Source organism: Tachypleus tridentatus, chromosome 4 (assembly GCF_004210375.1).
Source record: "Tachypleus tridentatus isolate NWPU-2018 chromosome 4, ASM421037v1, whole genome shotgun sequence".
Classification (NCBI taxonomy): domain Eukaryota; kingdom Metazoa; phylum Arthropoda; class Merostomata; order Xiphosura; family Limulidae; genus Tachypleus; species Tachypleus tridentatus.
Genome location: NC_134828.1, coordinates 93,038,501 through 93,060,935, shown reverse-complemented (window position 1 = coordinate 93,060,935; position 22,435 = coordinate 93,038,501). Strand labels below are relative to the sequence as shown.

General features: G+C 31.7%; 1 protein-coding gene and 1 long non-coding RNA gene across 5 annotated transcripts in view; one reads left to right on the top strand and one right to left on the bottom strand.

Annotated features, from left to right (window-relative positions):
• The window catches only part of LOC143249699 (solute carrier family 12 member 2-like), a 63,016-nt gene extending 48,648 nt beyond the window's left edge, over positions 1-14,368 (top strand). For both annotated transcript variants that reach the window (XM_076500009.1, XM_076500010.1), the window contains 4 exons: positions 1,702-1,788; positions 2,998-3,106; positions 8,009-8,076; positions 9,447-14,368. In XM_076500009.1, coding sequence (XP_076356124.1) covers positions 1,702-1,788; positions 2,998-3,106; positions 8,009-8,076; positions 9,447-9,582 — 400 coding nt within the window. In that variant the 3' untranslated portion in view covers positions 9,583-14,368. The remainder of the gene's footprint in view (positions 1-1,701; positions 1,789-2,997; positions 3,107-8,008; positions 8,077-9,446) is intronic.
• LOC143249701 (uncharacterized) lies at positions 1,486-21,338 on the bottom strand. Of its 3 annotated transcripts, none has more exons than XR_013027913.1 (3): positions 21,118-21,338; positions 12,492-12,659; positions 1,486-1,794 (listed from the first exon to the last, which is right to left on the bottom strand). It is a non-coding gene; the product is annotated as an uncharacterized LOC143249701 (long non-coding RNA). The 3 variants fall into 3 exon arrangements; XR_013027914.1 differs by lacking the exon at positions 1,486-1,794 and adding an exon at positions 6,045-6,200; XR_013027912.1 differs by lacking the exons at positions 1,486-1,794; positions 21,118-21,338 and adding an exon at positions 7,994-8,521 and having other exon boundaries at positions 12,492-12,628.
• Positions 21,339-22,435: the final 1,097 nt, after the last annotated feature.

Sequence of the window (22,435 nt, the reverse complement as noted above, 5' to 3'; positions counted from 1 at the left end):
ATACTATACTATAGACAATATATGCACAGTAAGTTACATTAAACACTGCAAAGGTTATTGGTAGTATTTTAAAGGGAAACTAATTTCCCTTAAAGAAATGTGTCAGTAGAGTAACAGAAGGTTAAAGAAGATATTAATTCTGAAGTACTGAATGTTTGTGTATGCATATAGGAAGAAAGACACTCCTCTATTTACTTACACTTTCTATATTCTATTAAACTTATACAAATGTTGAATGAGAATTAGTTAATGTTAGAACATAAACTTTAGTATTTATATTTATGATAAAAGAACTTCAACCTTGTTTCCCAAAATGATTACTTGAGCTTGAGAAAGCTAACTGAGGTGTCATATTATAATATACTAAATATTTATTACACTTTGTTCACAGGATGCATGTGCTATGTATGTTCCTTTGGTTAATTGATTATAACATTAGGGATGTTTAACCATTGAAAAAAATGCAAGTGAAAAAAAAAATCCTCTTTTAAGTTATCACATTCTCAAGGCCCCATATGGCCAAGCGTGTTAAGGTGTGATTCGTAATCTGAGGGTTGTGGGTTCAAATCCCCATCGCACCAAACATGCACGCTCTTTCAGCCATGGGAGCATTATAATGTGATGGTCAATCCCATTATTCGTTGGTAAAAAAGTAGCCTAAGAGTTGGCGGTGGGTGGTGATGACTAGCTACCTTCCCTCTAGTCTTACACTGCTAAATTAGGGATGGCTAGCACAGATAGCCCTCAAGTAGCTTTGCGCGAAATTAAAAAACAAAACAAACAAACCCCCTGCTAGTACAGCAGTATGCCTCTGAATTTACAGTGCTAAAAGTTGGGTTTCAATTCCCCTCAGTAGGTTCAGCAGATAGCCCTCTGTGGCTTTGCTATAAGAAAACACACACACATTCTCAATGGTTAAATGTTTTAGTTTATGAAATGGGATACTTAGGAATAGAATAATACAATCTAGAATAAGCTGATGCTAATAAGAAAATAAATATCAGATTGTGTCATTCTACTCTTAAGTATATTTTCTTTTACTAGCAAATTCTCAAGAAAGGTGTACTTAAGTAGCATTTTCTTTTGCTCTAAATGTCTGTTTCCTTATTAAGATAATACATTTTACTAGAATCTAAAAAATGTGTATTGGTATTTAATAGAGAATAAAAACCCTATAATCTGAGGGCTGTATAAAGATAAACATTTCCTGTTCAGGGATAAACTGGGAGGGCTGGTGTGACAAAATAAGATATGAATATATGTAAAGGAATTTTACTAACATCATGAAGGTCATCTGGTTTTTAGGAAATTTTTATTTCCTTTTTTATTTACTGTTGTAAGCATCTCATTTCTGGTACAGTGTAGCTGATGGTGAGAGTGTACGTGAAAAGGTGTTAGGTGTTGATTTAAAAATGGCTAATATATGTATATTTAAAATTATGCTTAGGTGTTTAAGTAAAATGAAGGTGACATCTGGAAACTGATTGAAAAAGATATATTGTACTAATCAATATACAAAAACAGATATTAAAAATTTAATAAGTACTTAATATAATTGATTGAAAAATTAAATGAAAAGATAAAAGCATGATGTTAGACCTTTTTATTTTATATCATTGTTAATTGTAACTTGTACATTTTAAATCATCTCTAATTGGAACATATAATCTACTGACTGTAATATATTTTTATTTTTTTAAGCATGGCTGCTTTATTGAGCAAATTTAGGATTGACTATTCCAATGTTATTGTCGTCCCAGATGTTGTGAAGCCTCCCCAAGAATCAAGGTAACACTAAAACAAAAAAATAATTGCTTTGTGAACTTTTATCAAACAAATATGATACGTTTCACAGTAGTTATTCAAACTCAACATCAACCTGTTTTATTTATCTTTTCTAAATACATGGTATAGAAATTAAAGCTAACAGTAATTTGTAAAAAAAAACAAAAGACCTGGAAGTTTTAACTTTATAGAAGTTAAATATATTCATATCTAAAGTATGTTTATATTAACCAAGGAGGCTGACATTTGTGGGTGAAAGCAACATGTCTTTGCTGTACGATTCCAAAGATGGTAAATTTTGACATTAAAAAAAAATGTTAAAAATATGGAAAAATAAAAAAACTGTCAATATCACTTCTTAGGACCTGCAGAAAAGTATCTTTGTACTAAATCCTATAAAAGTTGGTTGAAATACACTTGAATTGTTCATGGGAACCCATATTGTGTTTTCCTCACTGAAAAATTGAAGAAAAGTAAAATTCCTATATCTCTTCTTCAGATCTTTGTACCAACTTCCATCTAAATTGGTCAAAATATGGTGAGTGGTTGCCACAAAAGTGATTTCGTTTGTAAACGCTAAGTCATCTGCCCACCTAAAAATGTCTGAAAATGTACAAATCCAACTTTTATTGTGTGTCAGTGTGTTGGACACACAGATGTACATTTATGCCAGTTTTTATTTTAATTACAGTAAACATGATTGCACAAGAGCCCAAAATATAAATTTTTGGGTTGGTTTGCATTTGGCTTCATGAAATGTTTAAAAAGATTTAACTAAAAAAAAAAAAAAATATACATGGGTATTTTTTACCACGTTTCAAGTCAATCCACCAAGAAATGAATGAATGGAAAAAGAAGATAGAAAGAAGAAAGAAACACCAGAAAAACAAGCTATGTGGAAACATAAATATACAAAGGTTCAACATTCATAAAAGCACAACAAATATAAATTCAAAGGGGGGGGTAGCTTTTCAGCATTTTCTATTTTTTTTTATATCAAAATGAATTTGCAAAAATAAGATATAATTTTATCATCTTGCAAATAGTAATTTTGAAATTCTAATAGATAAATAATTATGGTAATGGGCTTTATCAGTTTATTGTCACATTAACTAAACATTTCATCGCTCTATTAACATCAGAATATTTGAAGTTTTAAACTGTTACAAATTGATTTTGTTTATGCTCAGTAATTAATTGCTTTGCCTCTAGCAAACAAGAGTTTGATGCATTATTGAGTAAATGGAGAACAAGTGATGACTCGGAAGAAGATCCACTTCTGTCTGTGTCTGATTCTGAGATTTTAGCCCTGAAGGATAAAGTAAGTATTTTTTCTGCATAAATTGTTCATATCATTATTTTCGTTTTTTTTTACATTTTTATTACTACTACTCTTAACCCTAATTTTTTTCTCTCCTGGTACTACCACAACTGTTAAGTTTCATGACAGAGATGTGTCGTCCCTAATTCCAGGGGTCAGCATCCTTTCAAAGATGAGCCTTTTCTTTTTGTTTAAGACAGTTTGAGAACCACAACATTACATAACGGTTTAACCTTAAGAAACAATTCTCTTGGTGGGATAGTAGTAAAGATTTACAATGCTAAAATCAGAGGATCAATTCCCCATTGTGTCTGAAATATTCTGAACTTTTCTCACAGTCAGAGAGCTGCACAAGTCCCCATAAATTGTTGCATTTTGCCAAACCTTGTCTTATAAAAGAAAATTTGGTTGTATCATATATATTATGGGTTTGGGATGTTAACAGAAAGGTAACAAAATAACTACAATATGTTGATAATTTTCCCATAGAAGCACATATCATAATGTAAATAACCTGTGTTTCTTGTACACATTCCTGTTCCAATTTCTTCAAGAAAATTTTTAACATTAATAATAAAAAAAATAAAAAACATACCTGGCCTAACATGGCCATTTAGTTAGAGTATACATCTCATAATCTGTTGGCCACGTGATCAGAATTATTTGCCTAACATACTTGTCCTTTAAGCTGTGGAGGTATTAATGTGATGGTCAATAGGACAGTTTATTGGCAAAATAGTCGTCCAAGAGTTTGTGGCAGGTGGTTTTGACTTTTGTCTTCCATCTAGTCTGTTAGTTCAAAAATTCAATAAGGCTAGTGCAGACATTCCATTACTAGTATTACTTGAAAGTTCAACAAAACATACAAACACAAATGAAAAAGAACCATCTATTTGGTAATGTTATTCTGTTGAGTTTGTAATCAAGTAAGATAAATAACCATCTAAATGTTAGGTTGTAAACATAATTTGTGGTCAAATATCTACTATTAACAGTGAAGGTAATCACCTCTGTACCAGGCACTGTTGTGTTATTCTTTGAAATTTGTTTCACTAATAGGGTAGTAATTATCCAAGTATGAGACTTGGTTACAGTTCCTCAGACAGGTTGGTAAGATTAACAAACTGGCTGGTCATCAGCATGTCGTACTCTTAACTTCAGTCATAATTTTAACACTAACACAATAAAGAGGATAAATTATCTCTTGTTCCAAGTTTCCAAAGGCAGAAGAGCAAACAATCAACTCTGTATCATATTGTTTTAGTACCAAACATGATGTACACGTAATGTTCAACATCGTTTTTGTATCATTCTCTCAATTAAAGTTCACCTGCTGTATTGGAAGAATTTGGTTTTAATAATTCATAACTCAAAGAAGATAAACATATCTCTACACTTTTTGTCATTCACAATGTGTTAGATCCAAAATTATAACAACCATAAGCAGTTGAATGAATATATTATCTCTGATGCTCTAACAGTATATGCCATTTCTATTTTTGCTCTGCCAGCTTAGTTCTTCTTGGTCTTAACCATTTAAAAGCAGGAAACATTAAAAATATTAAAGCCCATACACTTTTTTGAAGTATATTTTACACAAATCTCAATTTTTATGAAGCATTGAAACATGATATCATATATGTATATGATTAAATGTGTATATGTATTATTGTTTGTATACAAATAAACTGATGTATCCATCCTCTGACTAGGTTACAAACTGAAAAACAAATGTGGGGCAGATGGTATGATAAACGGTACAAAAGTCCTGACTTTCACGCACTATATTTATAATTTGTCATATTATTGCAGAGTCCGTTACTACTACACTGAATGTTTTGTATAAACTTTAAAAGCTCACTATGTATATATGTAAAGCATGGTATACACTGTACAATGGTCAGGGTGACTTTGAAGGAACAGGTAGTGGCTAAAGTGGTGGCTTTGTGTACTTTCTGTTACCTGCTTTTAACCCCCAGCACTTACAGTCCCTCCACAGTATTTCATGTGATTGGTTGATTGATGTACACCAGCTATAGAAGTCTTAAGGGCTGAAGTTAAAAGGTCATAGATCAAAGTATAAAGTTGCTATAACTCAAATGATGCTCATATAACACATATTGTTGCCAGTGTAGCAGAAACTACAGCTGAATTTATGTATCATTGAAATAGCAGCAGCCATTGTTTTACTTGTATTTCCACATAGAAAATGTGAGCACACTCTCTGTGATTCATAAGAGGTTTTTGTGCCCTCCCATAACTCTGTGTATATGTTTTATTATAAAAGATTCAATAAAAATATTTAAAGGTGTGGTACCATCTATGAATGTAGTTAAGGTAAACTGATATCAAAGATGATAAATGCTCAGTAACAGCAATAATGTGAACTCTCCTTTAACCCCTTATTCTAAACTGTCATCCAATAAAGTTTGGTTAAGATTGACCCAGTGACCTAGGAGTAGTTAGATAATGGTGAGATGCAGATCTTTGTGTTTTTATGTATACAGGTATTGGTTAGGATGTTCTTCAGTATTTCAGTGAAGAAGTACACTAAGATGTGGTAATAATTTTTTTCAAAAGCCATTATTACAAGACAGTCCTGTTTTTCACTTTGTGTGATATTTATTTAAAATCATTAAAATTATTCATTGGAATAACTTATTTATATGCAAAAATGACTCGTTTGGGTTGAGAATATTTTCTCAACTCAAACGAGCCGTTTTTGCATATAAATTTCTCAACAAGTGGGTTTCTCGACATCACGGAATAACTTATTGTTCCACAAGAATCACATTCTACAGATCTTCACATACAGACTCTGATTCATAATCATTATTTATATCATAATCATAAGCTGTTTTAAAACACATTCTACATCTACATTCAGTAGCAGCAACCTTTCTTTGATCTTGATGTTGTCTATCTTGTTCTACCCTAGTGGAAGTTTCTGTAACTAATTCTTTCATTCTGCTTGTCATTCTGCTATGATTTCCTTCTTATGTGTGAGAATTTTTGTCGGGAATCTCTTGAACTCTTCTCCTAGCTATCCTTTCTCTGTCTTGAGCTTGTCTTGCCTTCAAAACCCATTTGGTATCTTGACAAAGTTGGGTAGAGGTGTAGTTAGTTTGTGTGTGCACTTCACAAAGTTAATTATTTGGGAATCTACAAAGTAGCATTTATTCTATATACAGATATATATTATACCATTTGTTTACAATTATTGTCAAAGTCAAAAGCAGTGTGTGATCTCTTTGAGGTAATGGTGAAACATTGTGGAACCAAAGCTACATGTGGTTACTTTGTTTTCATATGATTAATTAATTGATGGTCATTGTCACATTATATAAAATGTAATCAAGTTTGTTCTTTTTGTGGTGTAAGGATGAATCTAGGTAACTTGCATCATCCCAGATTTACCCAGTGATCTAGGAGTGCTTAGATGAGGAACAAACAGACAGACATAGAGATTTTTGTGATTTATTTAATTTAGGTATATTGAGCTTTATTTAAAATGACCTTTTGTAATATTGGTATTATCACACACAGGTTTAGTCTAAAAGGTAAAATAGAAATACGTGAAAAATAAATTGACTCATTTTAAGGACAAAATAGTGTTTCAAAACCATCAACAAAATGTGGTATTTGTGGGTTAAGTATTAACACTTGTTATTGTAAAGTTAGTCCCTTAAATGAAATTAAATTGTTGTTATAATTTGCATTTCAACTTAAAGTCTCCATTGTTTGTTGACCCTGATTGTTCCGTACGTGAGAAGCCTGGCACGGCTAGGTGATTAGGGTTCTCGGTTGGCAATCTGAAGGTTCAAATGCATGTCTCACCACACATGCTTACCATTTCACCCATTGAGGTATTATAATGTGATGGTCAGTCCCAGTATTTGTTGGTAAAAGAGTAATATAAGGGTTGGTGGTGGGAAGTGATGACCACATGTATTCCCTCTAGTCTTTCATTGATAAAATGAGGTCGGCTGGCTAGAATGTCCTTGTGTATCTTTGAGTAAAGTTCAAAAGAAACAAGCCAGCCAACCATGTTTGAGTGTACTTTATATATTACTTGATCTTAACATGGAAATTGTTGGTTGTGTTAGTGTGGTTTAAATGAAAAGTATAACAGACTGTGACTTCCATTTCTTTGGGTTCTTCACACATGACTTCATTGTACAAAAACTGAGTCAGCATGTGTTTTTATTGGTAACTGTATACATTATCAAATTTAAGACTGAATTTACTTTGTTTTTTAATTGGATATTACCACTAAAATTATTTGCATATATAAACTTCCAATTCAGTCTGAAGAAGAAAGATCTCTCTTCTGAAAATGCTCAGTTTATTGGGTTTCTTACTGGATTTATCTAATACTTTGATCTTACGTGATGATATAATTCATTGCAAATGACTGTACACTCATTTAGTTTTGTACTGTAGAAGAGATGTTCAGTTTCTTTTTTACATCTGTTTCTTGCACTGTTTTATTTTTGAAATAGTCTATTTTGTTTATCAACAGATAATTGTGGCTTATAAAAATAAGTCTTATTATTCTGTCTTTTGAACCATTTTATATTTTCAACTGCATCTAGTTCTTTATAGCCAAAAATGTTTTATAATTCGCAGAAAAACCTTTAACTTAGTTCAATATGAATATAAAATCATTTTTCTTAGCACAACCTGAAAGTATTTTAAAGTAGGAATACTTCATTTAAAACTATGTTAAAATGATATATGTTAAACCTTTTAATGTACATAATGCAGAAGTTGAATATTTATAATCTTATTTTTCTAATGCATATTCCTTATCAATGAAATGTAATATATATAGTCTTCAAATAAATGAAATGTTGAGCATGTAGTAAACCATTCCAATATTTTATTTATTTATTTTTCTAGACTCGTCGCCACGTTCGACTCCGTGAGCTGCTGCTCCAGCATTCTCATGATTCAACTTTAATTGTAATGTAAGTTTGTTAGATTTGTTTGTTTGTCAATACATCTTGTTACAAGCTATATTGATATATATGGTACTGGAAAATATTTTTAATCAGAAGATAATAAATTATTAATACAGGACCTAATTATTATAAAACTATTTATTATTACCAGAGATTTCGGTGTTTCCAGTTAACTCATGGGGTCCTCAAACTCTTTTTCTTCATCAGAATTCATTGAATCCTTGGCTTCTGCACGCTTATGCTTTTATTTGACAACTATTATCTAAATTTGGTGGTTGGATCTGCAAGAGTATTTTTTTTTTTAGCTTTGGTTTGTGTGGCTCGATCATCTAGTGAGTTCTTATTAGGCAGGATCATAGGCCTAGACAGCGTCTTTGATGCAGATTTGTTAAATCTTGAAGGTATCAGACTGTGTATGTAAGGGTTATTCTCCTGGTATAGTTTCTTAGCTCTGTAATGAATGAAGACAAAGAAACAGCAACAGTTAATACATTTTTCAGCAACATCGAATGAAGTAACTACTGTCTTCATAAAAAGGTCAGTTCTTCCCATCATATACATTCCATGGATCAACAAGGGACTATCTTTCTCAAGAACTTTGTTTTGTGAGTAGATATGGATAAATACAAGTTCCTCATGAAAACATTGAAAAGGCTGGATCCACTGGTGGGAAACAGATAATCTCCATATTTTAAAACCTTAGTTATACAAGAATACCATTGCACTGAAGGCTTCTAGTTTTTGTCAAAAAAACTGCTTTTTGATGAATTTCAACCCTCCAACAAATTGATAGACGGTAGTCCATCTTTAAGTATTGAGCTAATCATGGTTTTTATGTCTCTTCCCCGTGGTGTTTTTTGTTTTATACTATTATCTTTAGTTTGAGTTTTATGGTATATAATGCTTAAGGTACTGAGACAGTCCATTGATTGAATGTATGTGTAATATTACATCACATTGGGACTTATAATAGTTTTTCTCGCATCTTATTTGCTGGTCTTGTGGTAACTCCAATCAATCTAGTATTGACTAGAAGACATCATGTCCAGCAGCATGTAATTAAAATGCTATTACATTTATTTTTTTTATTCTTCTTACCTAAAATTCACATAGGGTTGGTAAAGGTATGTTTTGTAAAATTATTATAAGTTTCTTTGTGATGTAATGTTACAAAACTACCAGAGTAAACTAATATTTTGTATTTATTATTTTAACAATTAGCTACATTTCTTGTTATTAAACACTTCAATTTGTATTTTTAGCCTATTCTTAAACCTTATGTTCATAGTTTCTAGACTATTTATTGTTTCGTTTTGGTGTATGTAAAATAGATATAGTATGCATTTGTAAACATATCAATGTATTTCTTTGGTCAGGACCCTGCCCATGCCGAGAAAAGGCACTTGCTCTGCTCCAATGTACATGGCGTGGTTGGAAATACTGACACGAAACATGCCTCCATTTCTACTGATACGTGGCAACCAAACTAGTGTATTGACATTCTACTCTTAAACATATCTCATTACAAAAAAAAAGAAAAAAACTATGCCATACTTACATCATACAAACCATTAGCCTTTTTTTATGTATAGGTAATGATTAAATTAATATACTTTTTAAATGTTCAATAGATATCTAGATGTCAACTACCTATTTATATGTGCATTAAATCAAAATATTGTATTTCAAGATTTTGAATTTTAATATTTGGATACAGTTTTAATTACATCAGTTTAGTTTATTTATTTTTTCACATGTTAAAATTGTTTAGAATATGATTCGTTTGTAAATACTGTATGCATACGTGTTTTTGTTAGTCCTGAAACAACTATAGTTCACTTAGTTTTGTGCACATGTTTATCTTGTAAAAGATTAGGTGATACATGGTTTTTATTAGTAGTCTTTGGGTTACATTTTACTGAAAGCAAATTATTTATATTTTTCTTCTTTCTAACAAATAATTTGTAGTACAGTTAATTTTATAAAATGTGAAAGTATCACATTAGAACTAAAAAGACAGACAAACAAACTACATCACACTTGTGTTGTTATCTAAGGTTCTCTTCAGTGCATAAAAACACAAGTCTTCTGATATTTTAAGAACAGAAATGTGTTACTGTTCACAAGTATTGCTTTTGTTTTTATGTTATTTAACTGAATATTATTGGAGTATTGATATTAAAAAAAAAAAAATCCTTACTTTGAATCACCTCCCAGACATATTGATTAATATGTCTCATATATATAGTTTATAATGTACTTAACTTTATTTAATTTGAGATTTCTGAAATTAGGCCATATACATATAAGTACTGTGAAAAGCCCTCATTTACTGTTACTACAGAATATATAATCTATTAAAATATCTTTAGAAAATACTTGAATTATTACACACAGATATATTAATAAAGATGTCAAGCCCATGTATATATTTTATAAAATATGAAACTGAAGAACCAGATTAAAGATTGACTGACAACAGAGGCAGACTGGCTGCTGGTTGGCCAAGTGAGAAAACTTGATAAACAGAAAACAACAACTGTGGTTTGCTCTCTTAAAACCTTTGACCTTCTTTTGTGTTCAATAAATTTTTACAGTTTTATATAAAAATCACTGAATGAAAGATAGCTTTCTGTTGGTTAAAATATGTATTATAACATTAACACCAGTCTATTTCAGACAGTATTAAAAATATAACACGTCAAACCTTGAAGGGTAATTTCATGAGTGGACAGCAAGCTCTAACAAAATTCAGAACTTCCTCAAAATTAACCTTCAACAATCTACAAACATCATTAGTATTATTACCTAAAAAACCTTGTCCCATTGTGGCACAAAGTCTGTTTTCAATTATGCTGAATTTTTTTTTTTTTTCACAATTTACTTGAGTAAAGGACAAGGTTAGAAAATATTCATAGCTTTAATACAAGGTTGTGTAAGCAGATGAGTGGATGTTGTATTTATGTAGCTGTTGAAGAAAGCATGTCAGATATAATTATGTTACTGCTTCTCATAACACTTTGCTGACAGGTTACAAAACATAGATTTACTTTCACTCTCTCTCCCCTCATTTTCACTCTTTTCTTGTCATTTTACCATTATCTTGTTGTATAGCTGTTTCAGTTGCTTTGGCGTTCCGTTTAAGGCCTTCAACTTTCCAATGTGAGCTTCTTTGGAATATTTTGCCAAATGCCAAATGTTTGTCTTTAACTTAATTTTGTTCACTTTTGAAAGACGACAAACAAATTCAGTAAGAGTGCTATTCCAGGTTGCTGTAACTTCTGGAAAATTCATAAGATCTAGAAAATGTACAGAACTAACTTGATTCTTATTTCAAGTTTAACTGACAAAAATCTGATCCTGAATAGCACAGTATACTTCTCTTTGATATACATTTAACTTTTTCAGGTTACTCATTCTTGGCTTCCTTGTTGTGTGCAACCCTACAGAAAGGAATCTCAATCTCCTAAAATTTTGTCTGCCAGTAGATAAGGTTTGAGTTTTGTATTTACTTTTATAGCAAAAGTTTGTGCTTTGCTGAGCATGGTGTCAAAACTTGGATTCGAAGTAATACTCATGGTATTTTGTACCATGTTTCATCTTGGTAGTTAGCCTAGGGTTCTTTCTAGGTACTTCAAAGCTAAGCCTACTGCTGTTAACACAGAAAGGTGAACATGTATTGTAAAATTTGTTTCAAGCATACAAAGTTTTATATGTAAAGCAGGTATTTTAAAGTAGTTTCTGAATCAAAATTGTTGGAATTCCCTTGATATCCTAAAGCTTATTCAGAACAGTGGGGAAATAAACGGTCATGAGACAACCAACAGGTCTCACCAGTTTATTTTTTTATTGTACTTGTAAGATAAGAGAGGGAAACAACAATTTCTATTCTTTTTCTTTCTACACATTCATTTCTGTGTATTATTCAACAAAATGTACACTTTAACCATTGATCAGATCAAACAGTCTGTTTTTGTGATTGATTATCAGATGTATCGCATACACGGAGATTTACAACATGGCTGTAGCAACGGTTATAGAAATTATTTTTTGTAGAGTTGGTCGATTTGTGCTCGTACTGTAACAGTTTTATGTCTTATTGAAATACCTTATCAAAAGGTAGGTAATATGTGGATAATATTATTGCATTTAACATAGTCTTTGAGATCATGTAGACCCTGACTAGAGTTTATCTCTCACAGAGGGAACTGCAAACAACCTTTATTTTACAACAGAATATTTGCATCTGTTTCCACCTGTCTGAAACCACCACTGGTTTTTAGCTGCAATAGAATTTCCACTAAGAGAAGCAAGAGTAAATGTAGGGGCAACAAAAGTAACTTCAAATTCTGTTTCGTATTCAGAGAAAGAACTGATACAACCATACTTTCAGTTACATTGTATTACATTAACTTGCATACCTGTTTAATGCAACAGACTCCTCCTTCTGAAGGATCCCTTGCATCTCTGTTAATTACAGTCACTTGATGGTGGGTAGAAAATGACAGCTGTCATTTTTTTATGATGTCCACCTGGCACTAGAAGGTCCTTTCATGTACATTTTTGTGCTTTTTCCACACTTTCCATATCTTGTAGAAAAAAAAAAAATTCTTTAAAGAAATCATTGGATGTGCCAGTCATATAACTTGGTTAGATGAATTTATCACTTGCCAATAACAAAATATCAAAACATGTGAACGTTGCTTGTTGCACATAGTAAGTGATGGAAACCTGTAACAACAGAATTATAGAGAAGTATGAGCTATCTCCTGTTTAATTTATTTTTATGATTTTTTTTACAAGAAATATTACAATAAAAATTATCTTACTGCTTCAAATATTTTAAAATGCTGATATGTAGTAATTCACATGAAATGTATAGTCCAACAACATGGCTCGAAACAGCAACCTGCTTGGTAGGAAATTTTCCACCATCTTACCAGGCTAGTCTGCCTCTGAATGACAACTATTGTAACAAAATATCTATGCAAAAATTAAACATAGGAAAGCAGTTGTAATTATACTTTTTACAAAAAAGTAAATTTCTTATTAATGACAATGATATCTATTTATACAAATGACGTAACAAAAACTTGATATACCATGTTTTTCATTTCCATCAAATAGTTTCAGTATTTTACATATGAAATAGTTTTGTTTTAGGCAAGTTGTGTTACTTACTTGAAAAATAGATAAATGGTGTTTATCAACATAGTAAAGTATCTATTAATAAAAACACCAATCAACTACTGTAATTTTGGGAACAACTCTTATTTTTAGGTTTTTCCTTAACTTGGAAGCTCTGGAGTGTAGATAGATTGAACTTCTGCTGTAGTTATGGTCCTGATAATAGCTACAATAAGTGCAAAATCTAGTTGGTCATTTTTTTAATAATAAATAGTTTATTATATTAAAAATTAATTTAGTTAATTTATTTTGGTTTTTGAAATTGGTTTTGATTTTCATGAATATTGTGCAGATAGCCTAGTTGCTTTGTGCCGTAAAACACCAAATCAACCATTCACGAATATTAGTTTAGGAGCCACAAAATACGTGTGCCAATGTTCTGAAAAACCAAATACCTCAGTATATAAACATTTTGTATCAATGGTTAGATTTGTAGTTTCTCTATATTTAAGCTCATTACAATGACTAAAATTTCTGCCTTAATACTCTTAGAAAGATGTTTGTAATTCACTGAGTAATGAATGAGTAATTTTATATAAAATAATGGTTTATTAAGATGTTACTTGAACACACCAATGCACAGTGCAATATGTGCCTTACTTTGTGGCACCAGTGTTGCACATGTCCATGTACTTGACAGTGTGTAATGTGATACATGTATATTTCTGATAAGGTGATGAGAAAATGTGACGAATCATTCCGTAAGAAATACATGTATTTATTTACATTCAGATATGAAAGTATCATGTAGGATGACTTGCCCACCATTCATGAGCACCTGGTGTCTGGGGGTCCTTAAATAATATGTCATTAATGTGAATAAATATATAGGATATATATTTAAATATTCTTGTAGTATTCATCAGTTTGTTTTTATTTCCTCAAAATGACTATTTGCAAAAAAAAAGAGTAATGTAAGTGTTAGAGAAGTTACTTTAAAAAATTCCGATTGGAAGGGTAGAAGAATCACATGGTGACTACTAATCTGGTACCATTTTTGAACCAGTTTACACATATGTACCCTTTACAAAATATAACAAAGTTCTTCATAAGTAACATGTAATTATGTAACCATTTTTAATGCAATAAAACGAAAAAAAAACTTAAAAAAGACAAGTTTAACAAAATACTATAGCCAAGCCTTTTCTAAAAAAGGCAACTGTCTTGTTATGCCCTTCAACAATAAGTTAATTCCATTATTTTTAAAGATGTTTAACTTTGAACATTTGTTTTGAAGACAAAAATTATTATTCTTCAGGCTGTCTTGATAGCAAAAACGGTTTGAATGAATTAATTTATTTTTAGTCTGATAGGTGCACTAGTAAAGGTTTAAAAATTTGTTCTTACTTATGTCAAAATTATTTATTAAAAGCTAGAAAAGTTGTGTGGTAATTATTTCAACATCTTGTGATCTCATTTTGTTTCAATGCTTGTCATTAATGTTTCATGGTTTAGTGAAAATAGTAATGAGGCTGAGCAAAAAGAGTTTTTATGGTTGTGGTTGTGAAAAGCTACTAATTTGGGTATTTATGATGTCTGGTACTGAATTAATTTTAGAAAGAAAAATAATATTTATCTATGTCGTAGTTGATGTATAAAACATTAGAAATTGTAAATTTATGTGCAATAAAATTCCTATTGTTCTATGAATGTGTAGTTGTAATTTATTATTCCATATTGAAACACTTAGAAACTTCTATTAAATTTAGTAATAGCCATTTGCTAAGTTTATTATATTTAATTATTATTTAATCAACTGACTGTAAATAAATTTACAGCATAATGTATTTCAGTTACTTTTCACTCTGGGATAAAGATCTTTTGAATATACGTTAACATGGGGAACTAGTTTTCAATTGTATTTACTAGTTATTAACTTAGATTTACAAAGTACAAAATTATTAACTCCAGAAAACTACTACCTTGATAGTATGCGTGTGTATTTTTCTCTTATAAGCCACATCGGTCCATCAGCTGTGCACCCCGAGGGGAATGAAACCCCAGATTTGAACGTTGTAAATCCGACCTTGAGATAGTCAAGATCGTATGTTTGTTTGTTAGTATTATGAATTTCGCGCAAAGCTACTCGAGGGCTATCTGCGCTAGCCGTCCCTAATTTAGTAGTGTAAGACTAGAGGGAAGGCAGCTAGTCATCATCACCCACTGCTAACTCTTGGGCTACTCTTTTACCTACGAATAGTGGGGTTGACCGTCACATTGTAGCGGCCCCACGGTTGAAAGGGCAAGCATGCTTGGTGTGACTGGGATTCGAACCCGCAAATTACGAGTCGAGTGACTTAACCGCCTGGCTAATTACAATCTTCCAAAATGCCTCAGGAACTGTAAGATATCTCTTTACACTGATTGGTCTTTTAAATTAAAAATAAGAAAAACCAGTAACATGCCAGAATAATTTTGCACAAATGATAATAAGCAACAAACAAACAAAAAAGAAAACTCCCGATCAGTTTTGGTGACCAATTTTGTCATTCATAAGATGTGTAGTGAAACTATTTTCCGTATTTTATACGTTCAAAACGGAAGAAGACATTTATTAACGAAAGTAGAATTTAAAAAAAAAAAACTAACTTGAAAAAACAAACTTTCACATAGGTCTAAGTTGAAACCCCAATTCACTAATGAGTTTTTTAAAAAATAAATACTTTTATTGGTTATATTGCGTTGATGGTAAAATGTGGGGTTGGGGTTGTTTGCAATAATTATTGCTTAGTCGAAATTAATTTTGTGGCTCGATATGTCTAACACTGCTAAATTAGGGACTGCTAGCACAGATAGCACTCGAATAGCTTTGTGCGAAATTCAAAAACAAAACAATCAATCACATCCAGCCTGCTCAACATCTGTACTGAACTAAACATGTCGCTGGCAATGGATATTATGGACATAGTTGAAATACTGTTATACATTCTTCTCCATGAATAACCCTAATATAGCGGTTCTCTAACTCTTATGACCCGAGGATTCCTTCTAATTTAAATGTTTTTTGCGGATTTCTAAACCTATTAATGTTTTTCTTTTGAAAAAAACAAAAAATCCGTTTACATGAAAAGCTTTATTCTGAAAGTAAATGTTTTAAATCATATAAATATCGGCAGCTAACCCGATGTGGCTTTGCTATAAGAATCCCACACACAAACATAAATATGATTTTACGAAAATACTTTTTATTCCATAAATCATATTTTGTGTATGTTTGTGTTTCCTAATACCAAAGTCACATCGGGCTACCTGCTGAGTCGACCGAGGGGAATTAAACCCCTGATTTTAGCGTTGTAAATCGGTATACTTACTGCTCTATCAGTGGGGACACATATTTTGTAAATATATATATGATGTTTAGGACATGACTCTCGCGAATATCAGTTTTGAAAAGGTTTTCCTGAGGAGCAGAATAAATAATGCATTATTTAAAAATATAATAAACATAACACTAATGTTTTATGAATGGTATGAGTAATGATAACCATTCTTTACCGGTATTCAGAAGACATTCTCATCATAATTGGATAACGTCATTTCCATTTGCACAACGTCATTTCTGTGGACTTATACCACTAGAAGCTGGGTTTCGATACCCGTAGTGAGAAGAATACAGATGGCGTCTTGTGTAGCTTTATAAATCACTATAAACAAATAAACCATAACAGGGGATTCTACAATTGGAGAACAAAACTGTCGCAAAGCATTACAAAGCTTGCGAATACAGTTTGTCTAAACACCTGAATTGTTTGTTTCTGATGCAAAATGACTTGTTTAGTGTAACTGAGAACCATAAAATATAAGTAAACCGTTTTTAGTTGTGTTTCAAATGACGTATTTTATAATAGTATTACTGTGTAGAAATCTACATATAATTGTAATGTTAACTGTCACTACATGTTGTAATACAGTGCATTTGTATTGTGAACTAAAATCGTTATCCACCTTTCTTATTATAATTTAACAAACATTTTTGTAATATAATGTAACTTGCTCAAGTCGTTTGGTTTCTATAACTTCATACAGCACAAGGGTGTGTCTGTACTGTCATGTGGTATAAATACCACCAAGGATGTGTCTGTACTGTCATGTGGTATAAATACCACCAAGGATGTGTTTGTACTGTCATGTGGTATAAATACCACCAAGGATGTGTTTGTACTGTCATGTGGTATAAATAAGCCTTCTTTACTTTGTGGCAATAGGACTTGCTAGGATCTATCTTTTTTTATCATTAGGATATAAATATATATTCATTCGAGTATGTTGTTTCAGAATTTCCATACATTTTATTACTTTTTAATCAATCATTTTAAGGAATTTCATGTGATGAGCTGGAATTTGTGTTAATCTCTGTCCAGGAAAGTTGAACCACAAATTCATCGCTCTACAGCTTATAATTGCATCTTCAAATTATTCTATTGTTTTGGTTTGCAGGATACAAACAATGTTCAAGCCTAACTGAGGTCTATAAGAGTCAGTATAAAGAGAAAATTTGAAATTTTCTTGTTTAGTGTAAAATGAGCATGACTTATCTTATGGCTACTGTTGTTGTTGGATGTTAATGAATCCAGGCAATATTTCGCTAGACAAGTCAGAGTTTACAGAATTATCCCAGTTTTTTGATAAGAGATAATTTGACTTTAGCAGCTAGTTCTAGTTACGAGAATATAAAGATCTGTACAATGAAAACTGTCATGAAAATTGTGCCAACGTTATTGAAAGACATAGTGGTAAAATTGTGGCGGAACATTTCTTCATGATTCTAGTCAGGTCCAGCACTGTCCAATAGTTAGCGTACCGGACAAGGGATCCAAGATTAGTTGTTGGTATATACCCTGGGTTTGAGACTTCCACGAACTGAGATCATAGACGATGACGTCATACTTTGGATTTAAATTGCTTGCACTGTCTTCAACCAGTGCATTTAGATCTGTCATGGACTAAAATCATCCTTTCACACTTGGTGCAACAGAAGTAATATAGCAATATCACTCGCTACTGTTATCTGTATTTCACCTACAATGACAGTGATTATTCAAATAGGAAACTATTACCCATAACTACAGAGCAGTATTAGGCTGTTGCTTCTCCATGGAAAGATCACTGCTCCATATCTAATACTGCTTGTTCCTGGATATGAAACAGTGCACTTCACATGTTGGTTTCACCACTACACTTTGGATGTACTAAATCGTAGGACAACATAACTTAATGCAGTCTTAACTTTTCTAGGCCTATTATAGCTGGCATTGAATATTATTTAATGGAAATGAATTTAAATGTTTCGCAGGCCAAAGTACAGTACATCCATTTCAAGGTTACAAATACTAGACCTCAATTGAAGGATGACTACTTTTCTTCTGTAACTGGATTTATCTAGACATATTCAGACATTTGGCTCTCCAGTCATGTCTGGTCTGTATTATATAAAGAGAGATCAATCAGTGCATCACCCGGAATTCTATTTCTTTTCGTTTTATCTTCATAGGCAACTACCAAGTTCCATTCATCCCTGAGAGAGCTTTGTTGACTAGTAAACCTTTTGATACAAGATGTCTCCTGCACCCCCAACCCTCAGAATGGCTAGAACTGTATCAAAGTTTTCTAGATATTCTTTGTTCCAGTATTCAGTAGTACAGCTTTAAGAGTTAGATCATCAGGAATTGCATCACCTTTTCTCAACTCCAGCCATTTCAAGTAAAAAAACAAATTCTCAACCCAAACGAGCCGTTTTTACATATATATTTCTCTACAAGTGGGTTTTCTCGACATCACTGATCACGAAAGACGTACCTGAAATACCTCAGAAATTGGTCAAAATTTTCCTATGTGACCCTTAAACATCAAGGGTTACATTTGTTTTAGTTATCTAGCAGAGCTTTCTCTAATTTCAGTGTAAATCTTGTTGCCAATACGTTCTTGTCTAAGTCTAGGTTGGGACTTCAAAAACATTGGGAGTGCAATGGATTTGGCATGCGCAGAAACACCTACACTTGTCCAGCTGTTTTACCAGTCGTGTGGCATTGACAAGAGCAAGAACTGAATTACACAAGTCAGCAAATGCTTGAGAGTACTGTAAAGTGCCAACGTTTCGTATTGTGCTGTGTAGGAATACCATAAGTTTTCTTTCTCATGATATTAATTAAAATATCAGTTTTCAAAGCTTCTCATTTATTTAGGTACATGTGGAATTTTCACATGACACTTTGTTTAAGAAAGTCAATAAGTTTATACTGCTCTAGTTATCTGTTGTTCTGTACCATTAAATAAGATAGCATCTTGTCGTTTCAGGGAAAATATAATTTTATAAAGTTATATATACTATATGATACACACATATTATTGTTTATGTTCTACCAAATACATTTTACTGTAAAAACATGTATCCAGTCTCTTTCTCCAAAATGTCAGTCAGATTCAAATAATTCAGTATTATTTTACAGTAAATATCTTAGTTAAGATTTGTTCATTCTTATTCTTAAGGAAAATCAGTTTTACTTGAGAACACTACTCGATTCTTAGTATTTGTGTGAAAAAAATAGGTGTAAAACTGAGACTTTTAGTGATTAATAATATAATAACATTTGTGGTGTAAAACAGTGAGGCTATTATGATTAGTAATATCATAAGAACACTTTTAGTGTCAAACAATGAGACTTTTAGTAATTAACAATATCATAAGAACATTTATGGTTTAAAACAGTGTGACTTTTAGTAATTAACAATATAATAAGAACATTTATGGTGTAAAACAGTGTGACTTTTAGTAATTAACAATATAATAAGAACACTTATATTTACCAAGTTAAAACAAAACATTGCCGTGATCGCTAACAATTCTTGATACTGGTGATGCAAAACGTTTTATTGTTTGAATAAGATTTTTGTTTGTTTTGGCATATAACTACACAATAGACCATCTACATTCTGCCTACCATGGAGAATAAAACCACAAATTTTAGCGTTTTATAAATCCACGAGCGTAATTTGACCATTTGAGTAGCTCGTGATAACGGAGGCTGGTATAACGATTACTAAAATTGTTTCATTTGACTTTGTTGTGAAGTTTTCAGTTTTTTTCATTCAGTTTGATAGAATTACTGATTGTAATGAAAAAGTAATTATGATGTAGTTTTACATTTTCTATGTATACGTTTAAATGTTCTTTGAATTATGTCAGATTTTATTCAGTGAAACTGATAAATCTTTAATCTATCTTTTGTTTTGTAACAGACATAAATCTGTAATTTTATGTTGATTTACAAAGTTTGGGAACCCAAAATAATTAACGTATTTCTTTATTACTTTTTATTTCAAAATGGACATCACTGTGTGATAAAGTGTAATATGTTTATATTCCCACTTTTAATCCACTTTGCTTCCCAACGGCATAGTTGTATATCTGCGGACTTATACTGTCAAAAACCGGGTTTCGATACCTTTTGTGCAGCCTTATACTTAATAAACAACAACAATAATCCGTTTAAACGTGCTTAAATTACGATTTGTTACCTGAAGGCTTAAGAGTGCAATTCATTTTTTTTATTGAGCTCGAAGCTAAAACATAGGTGGCAAGTGCAAACGTATAACCAGATTTTCAGTGTTGTAAGTCACCAGACTACTTCTGACCACAAAGAGGCTATATAAGTCAACCTTAGTTACTTTTAAAGTATTGTTATGCATTCTGTTTAAATAAAAACTAATGTATTTTCCACTTCATCTTCAGATGTGACGATCTGTTTACTTTATATTTTTGCTTGTCTCTTTGAAAGCAAAGTTAAATAATAGAGTATCTCTGCTGTGCCTAACTCTTGTATTTAAACCACATATTTTAGCGTTATAATTCTTCAGACTTACCTTGGAGTGTGTGTGTACTTTTCTTATAGTAAAGCTACAGCGAGAGATCTGCATGTGTCCATCGAGGGGAATCGAATCCCTAAGTTTAGCCTTGTAAATCCGATGACTTACCGCTGTCCCATCCGGAAAGCTAGGTGAGCGGGAACTTGCTTATAAGGAAATTAACTAAACAGCAGTGTCTTCCGATCATAATATAAAGTTTTGATGGAAAATAAAAACCGTCAAAGCATAACGTAGCGCCACCGTTTATTCCCATCCTCAAAACATGTACCATTCAATACAAAACAACAACAATAATAAATTCATTCAAATAAAATTTTTCAATATTCACGATGAATAGTACATAAAAATAAACTACAAAATAACAGAAAAATATTTAATAGAGTCAGATGTGTATGCCGTAGCAATAAAAACACTATTGACACTCGATTTGACTCATAGTAGGTTCATCAGTCCACTCTCAGAGCTTCGTAGCTTGATCTATTTCTATCATTTTACTTTTAAGATATACCATATATAGCGTTATTACTACAATAGAAAAAAGAAATTGTTATGAATTGTTAATTACCCTTTATTCAAATGTTTTGTGTGATGTAATAAAATAATATATACATATATATACTACAAAGTTACTCGTTGACAAGAGAATAGTGCTAGGCATAGCCAGTTGGTTAGGGCGCTCGATTTGTTAGCAGAGGGTCCAAGATTGGAAATCCGTTATACCAAGGATGCTATACATTCTAGTCATGAAGCCATTATAAAGTGACAATCAATGCCACTATTATTTGGTTAAAACAAGTTGGTCCGTGGGTGGTGATGACCAGGTGCTTTTCTTCTAGTCCTACACTGTTAAATTAGGGACAGCTAGCGCAGTTAGGCCTCGTGTAGTTTTGCGCAAAAATTCAAACAAACTCTAAAGGCACTGTGTAAAAATTTCTGAAATTGCTCAAAACTAATTATTTTATCATTTTAAAGAGAATAACTAACATTACTGATATCTTTGGGGTGTGTTAATTCATTAAATAAGCTGTATATTATACAGTGTTGCGTATTATAATTTATTTCGGACGATTCTCCGATTTATTATGTTACGTATATTAATGTATTATTATTTAAAATAGCCGGAAATTTGAATTTCAATTCATAGGTTAATAAAATGCTAGTATATATTAAATTTATGATATTTGTCAACAAGATCGAAGCACAGAATTTCCATTTTTTAACAGAAGTACATTTTAATATATAAAGATAAGACAATAACATTTATAATAATAATTTTGACTAATAGTTATTGCATATCATGGTTTATCTACAGCTG